This window comes from Arabidopsis lyrata, assembly GCF_000004255.2.
Source record: "Arabidopsis lyrata subsp. lyrata unplaced genomic scaffold ARALYscaffold_6, whole genome shotgun sequence".
NCBI classification, from domain to species: Eukaryota; Viridiplantae; Streptophyta; class Magnoliopsida; order Brassicales; family Brassicaceae; genus Arabidopsis; species Arabidopsis lyrata.
This window is the reverse complement of record NW_003302550.1, coordinates 10,419,507-10,431,462: the sequence shown is the minus strand read 5'-3', so window position 1 is coordinate 10,431,462 and position 11,956 is coordinate 10,419,507. Positions and strand designations below refer to the sequence as shown.

Sequence of the window (11,956 nt, the reverse complement as noted above, 5' to 3'; positions counted from 1 at the left end):
ATAATCACGGCGGCGTTAGGGTTTTTCTGAAGGAAAAAAAGAAAAATTTTATTTAAAAAAAAATCAAAAAAGTGTGACCGGTAGGATTCGATCCTGGGTTTAGAGGGGAACTCAACTTGCAAACCAGGCGAAGACAATTTATTGGTATTTGTATTTAAACAGATACTATATATCTATTTAAATATGTGGGGTTAACTTTTAACTCCGGTTAGAGATTCTGTTATCCGTGTTAACGGCTGTTAACTCGTGGATAAGATTCTACCAACTTTTATAACACGAATAGTTTTAAAGATAAAATTTAATAATCAAAGTATTTTTATTTCAATTTTAAAACTATCTGTATTAAACGGCCAAAATAATAATAAATGGCGGTTTTTTTGGATTTTTTCCAAAAAACATTGATTGACACATTTAGCTTCAAAAATGTCAATAACTTGAGTGGTACGTACCTTTTATTTGCTTGTTCTATTTCTATATAGTAACATACTCATTAATTAGGGGTGTCAATATCTTCTGTTTGTATCTGATATAAATTCATCGTCTCTTTAATGTCAACTTTGACAGCTCATAAATGATAACGAAATATGTGGACAACATAAAAGATCAATTTGCTTTCTAAATTATTATAAAAATTTAGCATGTGGTGATACCATGTCCAAACTGGCATATCTTTGTACTATATATATGTTATTCCTCTTTCTCAATTCTTTCATACACCACAATTAGAACTAATAGATATGGATATCGCTTTTACGCACGTTTTTGTATGGACGATACTCGCCTTCGTGCTGACTTGGACGGTGTTCTACGTTACAAACAGGGGGAAGAAGGCAACGAAGTTGGCTGATGCGGTGGTGGAAGAGGGAAAAGACGGTGCTGCTGACGTTATCATCGTTGGGGCTGGAGTTGGCGGCTCGGCTCTCGCATATGCTCTTGCTAAGGTATGTAAAGTCTAAAGTGGCGTTGGAATATTAAATCTGCATGGCACTTTTGTTAACTACTTTCTTATACTAATATCTGCTTATAAAATAGGATAATAAAAACCTATATTATACATTATCTATGATTGTTTTCGTTTTAGCAAGATAGAATTCTATCGCAGCATATGGTTTTCGCATGATAAAATCAGAACCGGTCCTGAGAATTTGAAAGCCAAAGAGAATAACAAAAAATTAAAGACCTATATATAATTAGGAACTTTAATAATTAAAAAAAAAAAAAAAAAAACTAATGAGAATTGGGAAAGAAGGAGTGTAACTAGACTTTTTTCGTATCCACGTTATAATACCTCTACCGCTCCACGGCTCCACCACAGTAGAAGTCGACAAGATCGTTTTAGTCAAAAAGGAGCCGGTAAATTAATATAGAAAAAAAAAACAAGTAAAGTTTGGGGTTAGGGCCGGCTTTGAATACAATCATATATTCCTATGCTAATTTCGGGTTATAGGACGGACGTCGAGTACATGTGATAGAGAGGGACATGAGAGAACCAGAGAGAATGATGGGTGAATTTATGCAACCAGGTGGACGACTCATGCTTTCTAAGCTTGGCCTTCAAGGTCTGTGTCCGCTTTACTTTCATTTACATTTATGTAAATCAATCAAGAAATTGCGTCTTGGTTTCATGGTCTCATGCGTTTATAATTTATACAGATTGTTTGGAAGACATAGATGCACAGAAAGCCACGGGTTTCGCAGTTTATAAGGATGGAAAAGAAGCAGTCGCACCTTTTCCAGTGGAAAACAACAACTTTTCTTATGAACCTTCTGCTCGATCTTTTCACAATGGCCGATTTGTCCAGCAATTGCGTCGAAAGGCTTCTTCTCTTCCCAAGTACGTTTCCTTGTTCACTAATTTTTTTACTATATGATTTATTGTATTCAATGGAAATCATGAATACATCTCATATACTAGTATTAGAATCAGAGTAATCCAAAATAAGTATTCGTGTGGAATGTGAATCGAAGTGATCTTATCGATATCACACAAAAGTCAAAGATATATAGAACTTTTTCATTGGCAACTAATGGAAGCTAATAAACTTTGATAAGATATATATCTTCTATAAATTAAAATTATATGACACTCGATAGATCGAACTGAGTTGTTTGAAATAGTTTTTAGACAGTCAATTAAGATATTTATACTTTTTACTTTAAAAGAAAAGGAAAATATATATTTAAAAATCTATTAACATCATATATAAAGAGATAGATAGATGGTAGACCCTCTTCGAATATCCAATTAGCGTCTAATTAATTTTCGTACATTGGAAAATACTACTGAACTTGACAATCGCAATGATTTTGTTTACACCAATCGTTGATTGGTAGTGTGCGCCTCGAAGAAGGAACGGTGAAGTCTTTAATAGAAGAAAAAGGAGTGATCAAAGGAGTGACATACAAGAATAAAGAAGGCGAAGAAACAAGAGCCTTGGCACCTCTCACTGTAGTATGCGACGGTTGCTACTCAAACCTTCGTAGGTCTCTTAATGACAACAATGTAAGTATGCTCCTTTGAGAGAAAAGACTACAATCGTTTCATATAAACGCTAATGCCATAGAACTGGTGTTACTTACTCTGATTTACTCAGTTACTTAATAAGCATCAATGTGCTATGACTTCATATAGGCGGAGATTTTGTCGTACCTAGTTGGTTTCATCTCCAAGAATTGTCGACTTGAAGAACCCGAAAACTTACACTTGATATTGTCTAAACCTTCTTTCACCATGGTATATCAAATAAGCAGCACTGACGTTCGTTGTGGTTTTGAGGTTCTCCCCGAGAATTTTCCTTCTATTGCAAATGGTGAAATGTCTACTTTCATGAAGAATACTATAGTTCCTCAGGTACGCATTGGGCTGATTAATCTTTGATCGATTGAAAAAAGAACTAAGCTTATAAATATATAAGTAAATTGGTGTTACTTGTACATAAATAAGTCATACATAGACACATTCTATAACATGTGCAAGAGGTCCATAAATCCATTCACAATATGCATTTAACATCTCTTACACTTATTTGCAGGTACCTCCAAAACTCCGCAAAATATTTTTGAAAGGAATAGATGAGGGAGCACAAATAAAAGTCGTGCCAGCAAAGCGCATGTCAGCTAGTTTAAGCAAGAAGAAAGGTGTGATTGTATTGGGAGATGCATTCAACATGCGTCATCCAGCAATCGCATCTGGAATGATGGTTTTACTGTCTGACATTCTCATTCTACACCGTCTTCTCCAGCCATTAAGCAACCTCGGCGATGCTAACAAAGTCTCAGAAGTTATCAATTCTTTTTATAGTATTCGCAAGGTGAGCATATGTACATTTTAATCTAAAACATAAAAATTTGATCAAAAGTGATTTACAACTCTTTTTTATAACTATACATGATTTTTTATGGTGAAGCCAATGTCAGCGACGGTTAATACATTAGGAAATGCATTTTCTCAAGTGCTAATTGGATCAACGGACGAAGCAAAAGAGGCAATGAGACAGGGTGTCTATGATTACCTTTGTAGTGGTGGGTTTCGCACGTCAGGGATGATGGCTTTGCTCGGCGGCATGAATCCTCGTCCGCTCTCTCTTATCTATCATCTATGTGCTATCACTATATCTTCTATTGGCCAACTTCTCTCTCCATTTCCCTCTCCCCTTCGCATTTGGCATAGCCTCAAGCTTTTTGGTGTAAGTCAATATATCTCTCTTTATATCAAAATTTTTCTATAGAATTATTTCTTTCTTAACCCTTTTTCTTGTTTGCTAATATCTAGTTGGCCTTGAAAATGTTGGTTCCCAATCTCAAAGCTGAAGGAGTTAGCCAAATGTTGTTTCCAGCAAATGCAGCCGCGTATCGCAAAAGCTATATGGCCGCAACCGCGCTCTAAACATTGATGCTCTAAATCGCAATTTATATGGAGCACGAATTCTTGTGATTGTGCATTTGTGAAACCTGTATTGTAGCTCTTATAAAATTATTAGTCTGGAACAGGGGAAATTTCTAAATATAAATAAATAAATAAACATTTGAATGTGAGATGTGTGAATTAATCTTGTTGTTACAAGTAATGCTCCTTTTTTATTTAGCTTCACCCATGTATTTATGGAGCTAATTGTTTGTTGCTCAGTCCTTTTTTTTTAAGACGATGGTGTTTATTACTTTGAAAAGTTTTGTTTTATACGTATTCGACATTTTTTAGTCATCCGGTATTCATATACAGTAGCACGGCTCTGGCTAAACTTGTAAATGAAACTTAAACAGAGAATTACATGGTAATCCATGATGACCTGATAGGAAATCAAATGCAGTCGATTCCTAATTTCATGTCAATGATTAGAGTAAGCTGAGAATTCGAATGGTAAACCTACTGATGCCAATCATTTCTCTCTTACCAGAGCTGTGTCACTGTGACCTGGAACTTCAACTGAAGGAAAAGAGAATGTTGTGTATTTAAGATTGTTGAGGTCAATCTCTCTAATGTGTTTGTCCAGTCGGTAGTTGGCCGAAATCGTTGAAAAGGTGCATGTAGTCTAGGCAAACGGTAGGAATATAGGCACAAAGATACTCATTTATCGAGTCTCATCCAGTTCTCCATATGAGACACAAGTTTGATTAACACCGTACCCCAACCTCTAATATTGTCACCAATTGGTAATTGATCTCGATTAAAAACATGAAGAACTCATCCATTTAATTATGAGAAAATGTACATAATTGTTTTTTCATTTATCCTGAATATATATATATATATATATATATAACAGTTTACTTAAAAAATTAAATATAATGCGATAAAAATAATGTTCAATCTATTTATTTCTATATATATCTTTTTTTTTATAAATATAATCTGCCGCTTGTGATGATTTTGGATGGAATCTTCCACCTGTTCGATCAACGCAAGCTCGCAACCTCCATGCTCTGTTATCCACAGTCAATCCGCCGGATCCTTCTAATGGGGATGACAGCTATTGTTGGGTTATCCATGGTATTAGCTACAATCACTTTCCCACTGCTATTACTTGGGACTCTATTAGGCCGAGAGCAGCTTTGAAGGGTTGGGCGTCCTCCATCTGGTTCAAAGGAGCCACTCCACGACATGCTTTCACAATGTGGATGGCTCAGTTGAATAGGCTTCCAACCCGGAGCAGGATGGTGTCTTGGGGCCTGCATGTGACCCCTACTTGCTGCCTTTGCTTGAACTACGATGAGACTCTTGAGCACCTCTTTCTGACTTGCTAGTTTAGCCAGCAGGTTTGGAACTTAATTCAGTCTCATTTGCACTTACCCGTCTGCATTTTCTACACTTGGCCATCGCTCATTTCTTGGACAAGGCTGAGAACTGATTCCTCTCCTTCGATCCTTCGAAAACTGGCGAGCCAAGCCGCTGTCTACCACATCTGGAAGCAGCGAAATAATCTGATTTATAACCAGATTTCTGCCACACCTGCTGCAGTTTATAAAACCATTGAGAAGGAACTGCGTAACACAATCACGGCTAGACGGAACCAGAAGAAATTCAGGAACTTGATGCCGCTTTGGATTAGATAGTTTGTTGTCTGACACACAACAATTTGCTTTGTAACTCTTGTTTTTTATTTCTTTTTTGGCAAGGTTACAACCATAGGTTAAGCTCTTTTGTAAAACTTCAAAACTTCATTTATATGATATTAACATTCCTATCAAAAAAAAAAATTAGATTCAAAGAAAAAATAACTCTTTTACAACAAGTGCAACGTTTGTTTGGAAGTTAAAGAATTCGAAAATTTAAACATTCCCTCCTAGAAACCCATTAAGTCAAACCATGCTTGGATTCCTAAATCATATCTCCTGTCTCCATTTATTTTAATCGCCGAGAATTGTTTATCGCTCCATTTGATTAGGCGGCTGGGAAGATTCGATGCATTGCCGTGCTTTCTTCCATTTTTTTCTCTCCAAATGGTATACGTCGAAATGGCTATATATATATCACTAAACCTTTCTGAATTTTCTTATAAACCATATCAAGGACTAAATTATCACGCAATTAATAAGCAAAACCGTAATGAATATGGCTTTGCCATACTTCTTGTGGTTATGGACGCTACTCGCTTTCGTGTTGAGGTGGATGTTGTTCCACGTAGCCAATCAGTCCTATCTTTCGATCTTATTTAGCATCTATTTGAAGCATTGCATTAATGGCCTTTCTTGCTAAAAATCCCACCTAGAAGCATTAAATTGCATTAGATTAAATTGCATTAAATTGTCCATCTGTCCACAAGGAAACTGTTACTTAACCCATAATTTTTGTAAAGCCACATCATTTTTATTTATATATACAACTTTTCACAAAAGAAAAAGTGTATAGTATCTGTTCGTTCTTTTAAGTGCTTTGTTTTTTTTTAAGTGCTTTTTTTTATATATATTCATACAACCCAAAAATAAATCATGTGTCTTTATAGAAATGATAAATATAGTTGGTGGATTTTTAAGTGATCTTCCGATAAATAATAGTGTACGTATATCTACATATTTTACAATATCGTGATTGTTGACCATGGAAGAGTTTTGCATACATTAATACATAAGTATGTTACTTTTATTTCCATGAATGTTTGTTTGTGACATCGTGTGCATAAAATACATGCAAGTATGCAACAAGCATAGATGCATCATCTTTAAAAGGTTAAAGAAACCAGCATTAGCTAAAATGAAAGTTGATTTGTGTCCGCAGTTCGGACTGAGGCCGGTCCAATGTTTCTAATAGAATTTTGGATGTTTCTTCCACAATGTGATTCTCTAAGTGATGACTTATTTTGTCTATGTTCTGGACCGACCCTCTGTTATCAAAAACATTGATTTATACATTCAGATTTAGCAAAATTCTCTTACTATTTTAATCGCCATTCACTAGTTTTCAAAGATATCAATAATTCAAGTGGTACCTTAAATTCGCTTGTCTATATACTGACAAAATCATTAATTAGGGTGGTCAATCTCTTATGTTTGTATGTGAAATATAAATATCATCTGTTTATGTCAATGTAGACAGCTAGAAGTGATAACGATTTATGTGGAGAACACAAAAGATCAATTTATTGCTTTTAAAAAAATAATATCATAATTTACCATATGTGGTGATGCCACGTCCAAACTGACTTAACTTTGTATTATATATGCATGTTACTCCTTTTAATAGTAATCAAAACCATATTGAGAACTAGTTAATAGATTTGGGATATGGCCTTTACGCACGTTTGTTTATGGACGGTACTCGCCTTCGCGCTGACCTGGACGGTGTTATACGTTACCAACAGGAAGAAAAAGGCGACGGAATTGGCGGATGCGGCAGCAGAGGAGAGAAGAGACGGTGCTTCTGACGTCATCATCGTCGGGGCTGGTGTCGGTGGCTCGGCTCTTGCATATGCTCTTGCTAAGGTATGTAAAGTGGCGTCAGAGTTTTACGTCCAAGTATTAAATCTGCATCAAGTTAACGATTTTCCTACTCTACTATTTGCGCATGAATAGGGTAAAAAATTTAGAACTATATATACATGCATAATAGAATTCTATTCCAATGTTTTGTTTTTGCATAATACAACCTTATGCTAATTTCTGATTATATATAGGACGGGCGCCGAGTACATGTGATTGAGAGGGACATGAGAGAACCAGAGAGAATGATGGGTGAGTTTATGCAGCCAGGAGGACGATTCATGCTTTCTCAGCTTGGCCTTCAAGGTCTGTCTCTGTTTCACTTTCATTTTACATTTACATTTTATTTTTAATTGGAGAATCTAGAACCAAATTCTATACGCTAATCTTCGAAACTTGTGAAAAATCGAATATATTTGTTATTTAAAAGTGGCTATAGTGTCCAACTATGATTTAAATCGCAGAACTTAAACCATAGTCTTTCAACTTCTTGAGGAATTCTTTAGTTACTAGACCATGAGTTTGTTTACATTTGCGTTTATAGAATTAAATGAATATGTCTTAGATGGATGATCGAACTTGTGCGTTTTTCTATATAGATTGTCTGGATGGTATAGATGCCCAAAAAGCCACGGGGATGGCAGTTTATAAGGACGGCAAAGAAGCAGTCGCATCTTTTCCGGTGGACAACAACAACTTTCCTTACGATCCTTCTGCTCGATCTTTTCACAATGGCCGATTCGTCCAAAGTCTGCGCCAAAAGGCTTCTTCTCTTCCTAGGTACGTATCTCTTTGTTCACCAAATTATAATTGCTAAGAATTTTACATCAAAAAATGTTACGAGATTTTGGCTTTGAGTTGTTGGTGTGGGCGAAGCGGTCTAAACCGTTAGCGGACTAAACCGTTCTATTTTTTGGTTGGACAACAAACCGCGCGGTAAACCAAATTTATTTATATGTAAAAGCAGTCTGCAAATTTCTGGATCCACACTGCTACGGTCCAATCCGTAAACGGATTTCTCCACTCCAACTGCCGCAACCATTCAACCTTTTACAGATCATATAATAAACATAACCGATCGGAAAGTCAAGACTTTTATATAATATTAGAATCAGATTGATCCAAAATAATTACTCATGTGGAAGTGAACTAATCGGTACTTTACAAAAGATATAAACCTTATTCAATGCCAATTAGAGGAAGCTAATAAACTTTGATAAAATGAACTTATTCTATATTATAAACCTTTAAGTTATAATTTTAATTTGGAAAAATTTATACATAACTAACGTTTGTGTCAAGGTGGGTTAGACAACTAATTAATAATATGTATACTTATTTTAACTCCTTATAAAATAAGACAAATAAATAGGCTCCAATTAATTAGTTAGGTGGTATACCCTCCAAAGGTCCAATTAACTCCTAATAAAATTTTGAACATTGGAAAATACTACTAAACTTGACAATAGCAATGATTTTGTTTACACCAATCTTAAATTGGCAGTGTGCGCCTGGAAGAAGGAACGGTGAAGTCGTTAATAGAAGAAAAAGGAGTGATCAAAGGAGTGACATACAAAAATAAAGCAGGTGAAGAAACAACAGCATTGGCACCTCTCACTGTGGTATGCGACGGTTGCTACTCAAACCTTCGTCGGTCTCTAAACGACAACAATGTGAGTATATAATTATATAGTCTCATTTAAACGGAAAAAAAAAAAACTTCAACTTTAACATAAACACTAATGAGTAATAATTTATGTTACTTACTATGATTTATTCAAGTTAGTTTAACAAGCATTAACGAATTATAACTTGATATAGGCGGAAGTTCTGTCTTACCAAGTTGGTTACATCTCGAAGAACTGTCGGCTTGATGATCCCGAAAACCTTCATTTAATAATGTCTAAACCCTCCTCCATCATGTTGTACCAAATAAGCAGCACTGATGTTCGTTGTGGTTTTGAGCTTTTCCCCGACAATTTTCCTTCAATTGCAAAAGGTGAAATGGCTACTTTCGCGAAGAACACTCTAGCTCCTCAGGTACGCAATGTGCTGATTAATTAAAAAAGGAACTAAGCATATGATTTAACTAAGTTGGTGTTACTGGTACATAGATAAGTCACATGTACGTCATATATTCTTATATTTGCAAAAAGTCCATAACTCCATGTATATAAACACCTACTTACACATTTTTTGAAGGTACCTCCAAAACTTCGCAAAATATTCTTGAAAGGTCTAGATGAGGGAGCACACATAAAAGCGGTTCCAGCAAAGCGCATGACAGCTACTTTAAGCAATAAAAAAGGAGTGATTGTGTTGGGAGATGCATTCAACATGCGTCATCCATCAGTCGCGGCTGGAATGATGGTTTTATTGTCTGATATTCTCATTCTACGTCGCCTTCTCCAGCCACTAAGCAACCTCGGCGATGCAAACAAAGTCTCAGAAGTCATTAAGTCCTTTTATAGCATCCGCAAGGTAAGCCTTCATCACATCCTAATCATCCAAGGCTAAAATATGATGAACATTCTAAAATTTTAAACCTATTAACAACTTCAAAAATTTAAGAAAGCTTGTTTTTTTTTATGGTGAAGCCAATGTCAGCGACGGTGAACACATTAGGAACTGCATTTTCTCAAGTGCTAATTGCATCAACCGACGAAGCAAAAGAAGCAATGAGACAGGGTTGCTATGATTACCTTTGTAGTGGCGGATTTCGCACGTCAGGGATGATGGCTCTGCTAGGTGGCATGAATCCTCGTCCGATCTCTCTCATCTATCATCTCTGCGCAATCACACTACATTCCATTGGCCATCTTCTATCTCCATTTCCTTCCCCCATTCGCATTTGGCATAGCCTCAGGCTTTTTGGTGTAAGTCATTTTATTTCGATAGAAAACTTTTTCTTTGACGCTCTTTTTGGTTTACTAATTACAATTTGACATTGAATTATTTTTTTAATTATATGTTTTATGTGAATCACCAGTTAGCTACGAAAATGTTGGTTCCCCATCTGAAGGCTGAGGGAGTTAGCCAGATGTTGTTTCCTGCAAACGCAGCCGCATATCGCAAAAGCTATATGGCCGCGTCTGTTTTTTAAACATTGATGCTCTAAACCGAAAAATATATATATCATATATGGACTACCAATCTTTGTGATTGTTAAATTGTTGAAATTTTATTGTAATGCTTATCTTACAATTATTAGTATATGAGTTATATCTTTCTAACCCACTGGTTAAAAACATCAGATGAATTTATCCCTTCTAATTGTTTAAAAATGCACCCTCTTTCTGTTTGTCCAAATATATATATATCCTCTATAAAACAATCATTCATTTTTTTTTTTTTAATTTTAACCATGCATAAACCAAAAAAATAATATTAGTACATAACAACAGGGAAATAGTCTACGGAAAGAAGAAAAGTTTAATAATAAAACAAGTTTTCGTTTTTTTTTTCGTCGAATCAAATATTATATTGAATTAACAAATCATACATAACTGTTCTTCTGGCCATAATGGCAGATTAACATATTATCAGAATATAATCTGTTTGTGTACAATTGGTGGCTTTGATTGTTTTTTTGTCTTTTGTGAATTTCATTAAAACTTTAAATTAAGTTGTCGAATTCTTATTCCTAATATATATATATATATATATATATATATATAACCCAAGAAAAATTTATGGACGTCGATAACAACTTCAAACTGCAGCTGTCCCAATAATTGATGAAGTTTTGTGGTGAGGTTTTTGTTGTCGTATACACAGAAAACAGCCAAAAGAGTAAAGTCTCGTCTCTATACTTCTATTTATAGAAAAACAAAAATAGATGAATGACATAATAAGATGCATTATTTAACAATTAACAATGAATGACATAATAAGATGCATCATTTAAGGATGAATGACATAATAAGATGCATCATTTAACAATGAATGACATAATTTATTGGCCTTTCAATATCTTTGAAGTCGACCTTTTTAGGGGTTATGCGGATAAAGATAATTCCCACCTTTAGTGATATTTGTGTTATTTTTCTATTTTGAAACGTGATTAAAGAAGTCTGATGAACTTATCGTTGTAACTTTACTTACAAAGAACTAGACTTTTGATCTAACGAATAGGCGTTAAACATTCATCTAGTTTGTTAGTGGCCTAGTTTAGGACATCTCCAACCCATCTATTTTCTCTTTTAAACTTTATTATAGAGTAAAATTATCTATAATCCTACTCTAATATTTCACTCTAAAATAAAGTAAATTAATATATTATTACACTATATTTAGAGATTATGTTTTTTTATTCTATTTGTTTTACTCTATTTCTTTTGTAATAAAAAATAAGGTGAGTTGGGAAACTAATACATTTCCCAAACTTAATTATAGAACTAGTACGGTTACTATTTATAATTGAGAAAGAGAGAGTGTGAGAGAAGAGAGACTGAGAGAGAGAGTGTGAGAGAGAGTGTGTGAGATAGAGTGCGTGAAACGTATAAAAGTTTTTTAGTGGGTCAGGGTTTTTTTTTATTTCTTT

General features: G+C 34.9%; 2 protein-coding genes across 2 annotated transcripts; both read left to right on the top strand.

The window, feature by feature from the left end:
- The first annotated feature begins 698 nt into the window (after positions 1-698).
- Positions 699-4,090, top strand: LOC9310241 (squalene epoxidase 6). The gene is made up of 8 exons (XM_002874128.2): positions 699-941; positions 1,448-1,559; positions 1,654-1,834; positions 2,335-2,503; positions 2,633-2,851; positions 3,033-3,311; positions 3,408-3,686; positions 3,773-4,090. Exons 1-8 carry the CDS (start codon positions 738-740, stop codon positions 3,884-3,886), a joined length of 1,557 nt encoding a protein of 518 aa, XP_002874174.1. The 5' UTR covers positions 699-737; the 3' UTR covers positions 3,887-4,090.
- A 3,065-nt stretch (positions 4,091-7,155) lies between these two features.
- LOC9310240 (squalene epoxidase 5) lies at positions 7,156-10,648 on the top strand. Its single transcript, XM_002874127.2, has 8 exons — positions 7,156-7,416; positions 7,608-7,719; positions 8,013-8,193; positions 8,918-9,086; positions 9,235-9,453; positions 9,616-9,894; positions 10,011-10,289; positions 10,403-10,648. Exons 1-8 carry the CDS (start codon positions 7,219-7,221, stop codon positions 10,514-10,516), a joined length of 1,551 nt encoding a protein of 516 aa, XP_002874173.1. The 5' UTR covers positions 7,156-7,218; the 3' UTR covers positions 10,517-10,648.
- The last annotated feature ends 1,308 nt before the right edge of the window (positions 10,649-11,956 follow it).

Coding starts and splice junctions, on each gene's coding strand:
- LOC9310240 (XM_002874127.2), top strand. CDS start 7,219: ATGGCCTTTACGCACGTTTGTTTATGGACGGTACTCGCCTTCGCGCTG. Junction 9,454..9,615: donor AGAACACTCTAGCTCCTCAG/GTACGCAATGTG, acceptor CATTTTTTGAAG/GTACCTCCAAAACTTCGCAA. Junction 10,290..10,402: donor ATAGCCTCAGGCTTTTTGGT/GTAAGTCATTTT, acceptor GTGAATCACCAG/TTAGCTACGAAAATGTTGGT.
- LOC9310241 (XM_002874128.2), top strand. CDS start 738: ATGGATATCGCTTTTACGCACGTTTTTGTATGGACGATACTCGCCTTC. Junction 1,560..1,653: donor TTCTAAGCTTGGCCTTCAAG/GTCTGTGTCCGC, acceptor TAATTTATACAG/ATTGTTTGGAAGACATAGAT. Junction 1,835..2,334: donor AAGGCTTCTTCTCTTCCCAA/GTACGTTTCCTT, acceptor GTTGATTGGTAG/TGTGCGCCTCGAAGAAGGAA.